The sequence below is a fragment of the Cystoisospora suis genome (assembly GCF_002600585.1).
Source record: "Cystoisospora suis strain Wien I chromosome Unknown contig_1931, whole genome shotgun sequence".
Lineage (NCBI taxonomy): Eukaryota > Apicomplexa > Conoidasida > Eucoccidiorida > Sarcocystidae > Cystoisospora > Cystoisospora suis.
In genome coordinates this window covers 11,629-21,809 of record NW_027154731.1, presented here as the reverse complement: position 1 = coordinate 21,809, position 10,181 = coordinate 11,629, and the positions used below count along the sequence as shown (strand labels likewise).

The window sequence follows — 10,181 nt, the reverse complement described above, 5'->3', positions numbered from 1 at the left end:
TACCAAGTACTACTCAGCTGAGAGAGGGAGTAAGCACGTGCGGGGTCAGGCACGTCCCTCTCCGTCGTTGCGGCAGTTTCATATTGTCGGAGACCAGTAAAGGGCAGCGGCGCGAGAATCTGTCAATTTCAGTGAAACTGACCGACGCCCTACTCGGCCAGTAATAACGCAGAGTACTTCACTGGATCAGCAGGTATGCTGACAGGTGCTCATTCGTGATTCTTGGTGTCGAGGAAGCTCCTATGGAAGGCACAGGGTGCATTTCTTCTGTCTTGGAAACTGTGTTAAGGGGACCGAGGTAAAACTCCGTGCGTCGCGTCACACCTCTTGGGCAATGTGCAGCAAGGGGTTCTCTCTGGCGAGCAAGAGTAGCGAGGGCCCCGGGCACTCGTACGGCGAGGTTCAAATAGTGCTACAGTTCTACAGGGAAAGATGCGGTAACGAGGACACGACAGTCCCCCCGCAACGCGAGACAAACCCCACACACACGCACTCATCAGGCCGGCCACCTTTTCCCTAACTGCGCAAGGAGATGAGGCTTCGAATACTGCCGTTGCTGTCTGAAAAACGATGCCTGTGCTGAAAGAGAAGACAAGCAACTACCGAGTGTTGTGGAACTTGCGGGCAACCCCGCGCACCGTCGCACCTCTGACGACACTGTTGCCCCGACACCGAGACAACACTCTTGGACGCGTGCCCCTCTTTTCCAAGACTTTGACTTGGACGCAGAGTGCACTGACCGTCAGATGTAAAATACTTTGGCTTCATTCCAAGCGCAGGCGCGCACTGAAGCGAGCTTCTCCCAGCCACGCCTCGCAGTTCGCATGCACACGCGCGTGCTGCGTGGTGATGCGTCGAGAAGCCGGATTGCATCGGTTGTTTCGCTGTCGTGTTGTATGGTTGACATCACGGGAAGACACAACAGCAGGGTGCCAGACAAAGAACGGAGATGCAATCCTGGAATGGACACTTGTCTCGTTTACGACGAAGGCGCCGCACAGCCCGAAGGGCCCTGGGGATTGCTTCTCTACGGAGCGACCAAGCCTTTCGATGCACACACTGCCGTCACGCTTTCTCTTTACTTCCTTCGCCCTTTGTCTTCTGGGTTTTCTGCTCTCGCGAGCACGTATCATGCTGGCTTCATCAGACTGCGTACTACCCTTGTCCAGCCTGATAACATGTCGACCGCAGGCACGTCGTCGGCTTCTCCAGCAGGCGACCGAGTCGTCGTCCTGTTCTGCACGAGCAACCAGAACAAGCTCACCGAGGTACAGAGTATCCTCGGCGATGAGGTGCTCCTGGTTGCCACTGATGTCGACTGTAAGCAAGCCGCCTTGTGCCCGTTTTCCCTGTCTGGTGCACTACACCAAGCAGCGAGTGTCCGTTCCGGTGTGTACTGTCGATCTTTCTTGATGGGTCTCAACCTGCAAGGGAAATGGTCCAACGGGCAGCAGCTCATACGATGACGCTGATGAAGACACAGGGCGCGTACCCTTTTGCGACGGTGGGGGCGCAGCGCGCTGACCGACAGTCATGGCACAGCCTGTCCGAACTATAGCAACGCCGCCGATGGCTCTTCGCGCGATAACCGGTATTCTGTTGACTTCTTCGGGAAGCTTCTGTCGGTACCCTCTCTGCGTCTTTGTCTACTTAATGCCGGGAAGTGCTGGAGGTTTTTCGTTGCACTGCAGGGACTGTTTCGACTCCATGTTTCCCTTCGACTCTCGCGCTTCTTGCCCCCGTGTAGTGCGCTTGGTGTAGCTGTTGAGGGCGCCCAGGAATGAGTTGTTTTGATGTCGTTCTTGTACGTTCTCGGTGCTGCCCCCCTCTGATCTTTCTCCCGAGTTCTGTTGGGTTCTCTTCAATACACGTAGGTGCAGCGATCGGACCACCCCCTGCTGAGCCCATCGTGTTTGCTGGAAATTTTCTCTGCAACGTTGTCTCCTAGTTCTTCTGCGTCTTTTCTCTGCGTATCTGGTTACCACTGCAGTGCCTGAATTGCAAGGCCCCTCACCATCGGAGATTGCAAGGGAGAAGTGCCGAACAGCCGTGCGTCAACTTCAGCTGCGACGGCAGCATCTTCCTCCACGGTCTTTGCTAATGGTTGAAGACACTTGCTTGTGCTTCAGCGCGCTGAAAGGTCTCCCCGGGCCCTACGTGTAAGGTCAAAATACCATGAGGGATAGCTTGGATGTCACAGGGCCTTTATCGGTTGAGCTTGGTGCGGCGATATAGGTTGGTTGTCTGGCGCTGAAGCGGTTTGCGTACTTCAACGTCCTGAGTACATGTCTTTGGCAAGGACACATGGATTGAGACGCGAGTCCGCAAATACTTCCCGTCGTACTCGCTGTAGTTTCGCAGCACCAGGCCTGGGTCCTAGGCTGTCACCCCGGGAGCCGATGTATGCAATGGCAAACCAGCACCCGTTTTCCGTGCTACCTTCTTTTCCTTTTCTTCCTGCCCTCGCGGCCTGGTTAATCCCCACCCCTTACCGGACTGCGTCTTGCAGCGCCTCCTCCCCACGGTCTTCTTTTGCAGACGTCATCCAGATTGTCTGGGCACTCAGGACACCAGCACACGGTTATTGACAAGCAAGATGCCGAGTCTCGGGGACGCCAGGGTGAGGGGGAGGAACACGGCGCACGCTACAACCGATATACATTGGACCAGCCAGTCTGTTCTGGAGGAAGAGGGGGATGGCTGGACTCCCGGCGCTTGAGCACTGCGTCGATGAGGCCCGTTGCCGCCTTCGCGTATACGGACGTCTTCTGCCGTTCGGTGTGCCGGTGTCTGATACAGGAAGTGGTTCTTGAAAAACCTTGGGGCCGACGGTCTTCCAAAGCTGCTGGCTGGATTCGAGGTAAGGGGAGCCACAAGAAAGACCAGCGAACAGGACGCCTCTACGTTCCCGGACATGCTGGGGAGAGTCGAGTCTCCAAGCCTTTTCGGAACAGACAGGAGTGTAGCCTGGTGCGGGACGATGGCATGAAGCCCTGTTACTCTCCGAAACTGAGTATGGATCGGAGACATACACCGGGTTTCTGAGACAAAGAACTACCCAGCTGGACAAGAAGAAAGAAAGAAAGAACGAATTACGAACTGTCTTATGTAAAGATAGATACCTAGGTGAAGCAGCACGTCTAGGGGAAGATTCGAGTGTTTGTATTTGTCTGTATAAGGGGGTGAGTCCGGGGTGGGTTTACCCAGGCACACTCTGCCACTTCCGGTGAAGGTTGACACCTCGGGGACGAGGCTGCTGAAAAATGTGACAAAAGGAAGGAACTCCGGATCGCAGAGAGAGTCAACGGTGAAAGAGGCACGCGTGATAGCCGTATTTGTCATGCTTTTTTTTTCTTTTTTTAAAGATGCGGTTTCGGCCGGCGGGAGTGCGTGCATTCCATTACTTGTGTTTTCCTATCTGCCTGGCTAACAGCCGTGTTCGTCTTGGAGTTCGCATCAGGTGAATGAATGTTTCTCGTTGCGAACTTTTTGTGACGATGCTTGCAGGACAAACGTGGTTACGCATTGTGCACCGTCTGCGTGTGCGAGGTAGATGCGCGAAGCCTACCCAACGAAAGTGACACCAGTCTGAAAATTCATACTTTCGAAGGCCGTACAGATGTACGCATACTAACGCAGGCGCTGACATAGCAGGTGTTTGATTCGGACGTAAAACTTTTGGATGAGTGCGTCGTCACCCAGGCAGAGGCGGTAGATGAGTTTTGTCCTGGGAAAGATATAGTGTGCCCGCGGAGGGCTTTCACTCACAGGAGCATCGAAACAGATCTGCCAACTGCCTCACCTGTGTAGGGAGTTACATGCATAGTCCATGAGTGGAAGTCCGAGGATGCCTGGAGCAATTTTACTGGGGACCTGTTGACACGCTTTGCCCGGTGAGAGTCTTTGGTTGATCTGAACGCACCGTGTAAACAACGGCGGAATGGTGACCAAGCTACGCAGTCACGACGCCTTCCCGTCTTCTGAGGAGATAGCGGAAATACCCACCGGCCAACCAGACCGGACGCAGAACACAGTGCCTTTGATGATGCTCAGGGACCTTCACGCAGAGCAGAGTTTCCGCTGTGCTTCTGGTTGTGGGTGCTCCCTTCTTCAGGGGACGATCGTGCCGGAGCCGCGGGGACCTCGGGATTTCGGATGGTAAGCCAGGGACACTGGGACTCCCCCAGCCTCTTAGAGCCAAAATGCACCTCGAGTGGTCAGTACGAGAGCGCACGATAGGCCGGGGGGACAGACTCGCTGACATTCCTTGGTGCCGATAACGGGCAGACTCTTGGTGATCGACTAGATCAGTGTACGGAGGCGGAGCGTGACCTGGTTGAAGGCTGTACTGTCGAACACATCAGCTGTAACGAGTTGCGGGCTATGAAAGGCTTGGGCTGTTGTTGCTCATCCTGGCGACAAACAGAGATAGTTGGACTATGAAGTCGCCCTCTGGTGTAGATTCTCACCGGGTGTCGAGAAAGTAGGAATAATGACCAGGGGTTTTGTGCGCCCGCACCTACAGTTGCAGAGAGGCCTTCTGCCGTTCGGTCAAGGTTCGAGCAAGACGTGGTCTGATCCTGTGCCAGTCTCCTGTGTGCTGGCTTTCAACCTTTTCTCGTCCACAGGGATCCCATTTTCAAGCCAGACGGGTTTGATCAAACTTACGCGGAGATGGACAAATCTGTTAAGAACACCATTTCCCACCGTTATAAAGCCATGGCATTACTCAAAGTGAGCTGTACGGCTGCAACCCGCAATGCTTCTCTCTTCCGCAGCAGGTGTCTTGCTAAGCGTACGACCCGGGGCCAACGTGCTAACGTCCGCAAGAAACTGACAGTTGTCAGCCACGCTATGCGCGGCCCGGCAGCGCGCCAGGCCAAGCACCAGTATGTGCGGATGCGTCACTCTTTCTGCAGAGAGGATTCGGGTTCATGAGTGTTTTTTCTTTAAGGGGGGGACGAATGTTGGCGGACAGCGTCACTCCTATGCATGGAGTGTATAACCGTGCACGCGACGAGAGTCTAAGATAGGAGGGATATTCTCCTCGGAGCGGCCCCCGTACAAGAAGTCGTTGACCCCGTGTGTTCGTCCCGTGTGCCAGGCTCGGTGATGCAATTTAGGCAGACGACTTCCCTCGTGCCGCCCGAGAGTCCATGTACACCGATGAATGTGGGCCACGAGGAGATCTTTTGTGTTGCCTGCAGGCCTTCATTGAGCATTCCAGACCCCTAGCGTGCTAAACGGAGGCGTTAACCTTCAGCGGGGATCAGCCCCGCTGTGTTATGGTCGCCAGAGCCTCTTCGAACCCATTTCCGATGGCGGCTGACGGGAATCTTCCCAAGGTCAAGAGCTGTGTCAGGGCCCCGATTCAGAAGAAGCATGACCCTGACGCTGTTCCATCGCCCTAAACGGAGGCCGGCTGTAGCCGGCGTCGTCCCTCGGAACAGGCTCTGGGACATTCGGTTTGTGCCAGGGCAATAGTCCTGTCCACGACTAGTACTGCCCCAGCGGAACGGACGTCTGCAGGGTGGGTTCGCCGTTCGGGATACTGCTTTGTTAGTGGCGTCCGTTGTGTATCGTTCGATTCGCGTGTGTAGGTGAAGTAAGCGCCAGGTACAGGTTCAGAGCTGGGTTGAGTCACCTGCCGGTAGAAGGCAGTTTCTCAAGCAAGGGGTGCTTACGTATCACAGTATGATCGCAGCAAGACTGTACTAACGTCTTTTTCAAGGCGGAGGTGGTGGTCGGTTGAACACCTCTCAAGGAGCCATTGCGTAGTGCAGCAGCAAGGCTGGTAATCTTGGAATTCTCTGCCGGTCGCACCGCCAGCAAAAGAGTGCCGTGTTACCGGTCTTCATGGAATTGTCAGAGATGCAGCTGCTAACAGCTTGCTTAAGCTGAAAGATAATGAACGTTTATACCCGTTGTGGCTGAGGTAGCGAGTGTGATGAACGGGGTGTTAAGAGAGGGTGGTGATGGATCAGCAATACAGTTTACTGACATGACACCGGTGTTCAGAAAGGTGAAAGAGCATTAACGTTGGGAACACAGCGGTAAAACCGGGAAGCCGTAGGCACGCTGTGCCATCACAACAAATTACTTAGTCTCCGCGGAGCATCCTCTGGTATAACGAGCCGAGACGTCGGGTGTTCGATTGCGACCTCTCTGCGGAGGCTAGTCCACGACGACTGCCTAGCCCTATCGCTCCGAAGAGTCACACTCCGTACGAACAGCACGTAGCAGGTGCCCGAGATGCGCTAGCACCTGTCAGCAAGCTGCAGGAACCACCGCTTGCTTGGCTGCGAAGACGGTGACTCGGTCTGTCTGCAGCGTGCCACCCAGGACAGTGCCCATGCCCGGTATGCGTCGCTTCATCACGCGGATTTTTTAATCAGTGTACCCGTAGCACCAACAAATGCGCATACGGACACGTTGATGCTAGTGAGATACAGTGCGAGAAGTATTGTCGTAGTGATCGTGGCACGCGCCACGGTTCCGCGGAGCGAATGCTGTAGCGAGCGCTGCGGTCTTTTCTGAAGTGCGATTCCCTGACGCACCGTGGAGCGTGCCATGATCACTACGACAATACTTCTCGCACTGTGTCTTACTAGCATCAAAACTCCGTGTCCGCGGGTGCACGTAGGACCGGCTTCCTGTGTTTTCTCGTGCAGTGTGTTACGCTAGCGTGAACGTGAGACTGCGTTCCCGGTGCCATGGTAGCCCTCCTGTGCGGGCAAACGGTCGAAGCTCGTGTCCCGCGGAGCTAGCTAGCTGACCGTCAATCCGCTTAGACCGCGTAAAAGATGGGCTGACGGCTATCCAGGAAAGGACACAAGCCCACGAGAGTCCCCAACACCCGGGAATACCAATGAGTGCTACGCTTTGCGGGTACCCTCTGCCGTTCTAGACCCCGACGTACACCCCGCGAGAGATTTCATGTCCGAGCATCGAGAGCACGCTTGGATTCCAGAAGGAACTCGATGTCCTGCGCCACCTGCTACCGGCTCCACGGAGTAAGAGGGCGGACCACTTTGAACAAAATGGGGTCCCCTCTGCGCGGAGGCTGATAAAACATGGCCTCGAAATTGCTGGACTGCTTGACATAGTAGAAAAAGATAATCAGCGTAAGCACTGCAACGCACCAGCCGATCACGTACATCAGAACGTACCGGTATAGATCGCTGTTTTCACCGGTCGATACAAGGAATGCATCCGCTCCGAGGTCATCAACGTACGGCCCAGTACACGACTCGAGTTCCTTCGACTTCCAGTCTGGCTCCTGACCCTGGCCATAGGCGCTGTACTTTTCCTTGAATGCGCGACAAATGGCTATATCCGAGAATGAACAGCTCTGGTCTGCGTTCTTTGGAGTGAAAAGGAAAAAGAACCTCTGCTCCAGGAATTCCCCGTCATTGCAAGATTGCACATTCGCGGCTTCGTCCTCTGCCCTTTCGACTGAACGCGCAGCCCAACCGGCAACACAAGACACAACAACTGCCTTCCTCGGGCTAGTGGCTGGATGTACTGACGAGGGGCCGCCACCTCCCTTCGAAGTAAACGCTACAGCTTAGTTGCCGGAGCTGATGCACTCTTGCTATTCCTTTCTGCACACCTTTCACCGTATGCCTGGGCGCTGTACTCAAGCATGGGCAGGGCGGGCGTACAGTAGAAACCAACAAGGGGGGACACCGCCCACCGGAGGACTAATGATTGATTCCTCCAGTGACTCGCAAAGCTGCCGGCTGTTAGATGTGTGCGGCACGCGAAGTTCTCCGGCCAGTCGTCAACCCTGCTGAGTGACCTATCCTATGTACGATACACCCGTCTCCACACCATTGCTTTCGATTGCTGCAATTTCCCGATACGCAGCTCTTCCTTGACAGTGCGTCTGAACACTCGGTCTCTTGACAAAGTAGTTCCGCTGAGCCCTGCCCGGGGACGCGGGTGCGTAGGCAAGGGCTCAAGGATCTGTGCTCAAATCTCAGAGAAGCCCGCTGTATGCGTGAGCCGGGTTGCACAACAGGCAAGTGCGGAAGTCACTTACCGTTTTCCATGCAGGGCACCTTGCCACGAAACCAGCGGCGGCAGTTCACGACGGCTGCTGTGCCCCGTTCAGACCACCGCCTAGCGCACCAGCTCTTGGGATCGGCAAGAATCCAAGTGATATTGACGAAGTTGATAGTGATCCAGCCAATTGCAGAAACCGCAACAAGCCACGGGAGCCATTTAACCAGGCAGCCAAGGCGATCAGCCCACTTTCCAATACTCATGAAGTCACTGAGAGAATAGTTACTAAACATATTGGTAAGTCGAGACATCATGAGAGCGCACAGTCCCATGATGCCAGTAACCCCCATCATTGCTACGAAGTTTGTGTTGATAAGACTGATTGCCTGCTTTCCGCATCGGTAGTTTTTGAAAAAATCTCGACCCGAAATAATGGATAGTAATGCAAAAGTCAGAGCATTGCCGACAATGACAACAATGGTCAGTACGTTGTACATGAATGTCGATCGCCACACGTATCGACGCCTTGCCCACTGGAAGGAAGTCCGTTGCACCCATCGGCACGGACAGCACAGACACACTTTATAGCACGCATTGTCCTCGCAGCATGCTGGGACAGGCATCTCGTCGGGACTTCTCGGCATCCTGGAAGACAGAGAACGACACACGGAAACACAAACTTACTTGTCATCGCGGCGCGTGCGCAACTGAAACGAAAGGCCACGGAAGTCAGGAATGTCCTGAGAACTATGAGGAAGTGTCAGATCGAGTGGACACGCAGAAGACCCAAGCGGACGCGGCAGTGTATGAGAGAAAAAGGTGATGCACGAAAGCGACCGCCGAGCCAGCGCGGTGCGTTGAGGCGAGTGTCGCTGCCTCGAAATATTGGGAGTGAGCGCCCTCGTACTATGGATTTACGAACATGGCGATTGGCACACAAGATTTCTCACACGTGACACTACCGCAAGACACCTTGCAAGCCCCCGGTGAACGGTGACGGAACAGTGGACAGGGTGCACCTCAAACGTGAGGCAAGTAAAGACAAATCGACGAGAAGTTAGTCTTGAGCTTCGACCTGGTAACCATCCTTCATCAGCTTCGACCGTTAAGGTCAGTCCACAAGGAGAGTCTCGTCTCGGTGGAGCGATCATTCACAAGGAGAGCGATGCGCGGGTCCGGCGGGGAAAGCCATATCCGCAAATCCTCTGACTGACTCTGCCCTTCTGGACGGGACATTCATGCAGCGCCGTGCACGGCTTCCATAATTCGAAGCGGGGAGATCACTCACATAGCTGCTAGGGAATTTCGAGATGAGCCTGAAGAACTAGCTAACACACGTAACTTTACGCGCAGGGCAACCGACTAGCGCGCAATTAGCAGGCTGCCTTTTCCTGGAGCGACAGCGCAAGTTTTTCTAGGTGAAATCCAAGCCGGAAAGCACGTCTCAATGGGAGACCCGAGCGTAGCGAGGAGAGGAACTGACTGCTGCGCATGCATACGCGACGCGGTTGCGTCGGGGATCCGGAGACACTAATGCAGTCGGTCGTCCAGTTTTAGGGCGTACCCCAGTTTACGTAACCTTGATCCAGATTTGGTTTGCGGCCGCGGGCGACAGGTGGTACTAGGAGCCCTTCCAAAAACATCCGGTCTGACTTAACCAATTTCTCAGTCCTCGTGGTGCAAGACGTCGGACGTACTGATAGCCGTGGACGATACAGGCTGCTGTCACCTCGGCACGAGAATTGAGGAGCACTGCTCCCGAGCGAGCTAGCTTCCCTGGAGAGGCTTGTGCAGCCGTCAGGCCTTAATTTTTTTCCCACGTGATGTGGGTTCTACCACTCCGCTGACCGCTGGCTAGCTGCAGCAGGGGAAGTCTGGCATCCTCGCTGGACGCAAACGGTGGCGAGCCGGCAGGCAGCCAGAACACTACCAAGTAGGACTGAGGGGCGGCTGCCCTCCCGAACGCCGTGCGTCGGGAAAGCGAGGCCAGCAGACAGAGAGTTTTTGTTTCAACGATCTGTCCCTTGGCTACTTAGGTCACTACTCGTACCCTCTCCCCGACTGCAAAAACCATTCCAGAAACCCTGCTTGTCGGTGCGTGTCGTATTTTCGCTTCGGAAAACGGTGCCTTGACCAAACCGGGTCACGGTAGCCTGTCGCCTGACACGCCAGGA

General features: G+C 55.0%; 2 protein-coding genes across 2 annotated transcripts; one reads left to right on the top strand and one right to left on the bottom strand.

Annotated features, from left to right (window-relative positions):
* The first annotated feature begins 750 nt into the window (after window positions 1-750).
* Window positions 751-5,950, top strand: CSUI_004186 (inosine triphosphate pyrophosphatase). The gene is made up of 7 exons (XM_068064379.1): window positions 751-1,320; window positions 1,991-2,159; window positions 2,800-2,860; window positions 3,508-3,621; window positions 4,115-4,158; window positions 4,629-4,734; window positions 5,208-5,950. Exons 1-7 carry the CDS (start codon window positions 825-827, stop codon window positions 5,241-5,243), a joined length of 1,026 nt encoding a protein of 341 aa, XP_067923647.1. The 5' UTR covers window positions 751-824; the 3' UTR covers window positions 5,244-5,950.
* Window positions 5,951-6,704: 754 nt separating this feature from the next.
* Window positions 6,705-9,719, bottom strand: CSUI_004185 (uncharacterized protein). Its single transcript, XM_068064378.1, has 2 exons — window positions 8,045-9,719; window positions 6,705-7,455 (listed from the first exon to the last, which is right to left on the bottom strand). Exons 1-2 carry the CDS (start codon window positions 8,649-8,651, stop codon window positions 6,998-7,000), a joined length of 1,065 nt encoding a protein of 354 aa, XP_067923646.1. The 5' UTR covers window positions 8,652-9,719; the 3' UTR covers window positions 6,705-6,997.
* Between the last annotated feature and the right edge of the window lie 462 nt (window positions 9,720-10,181).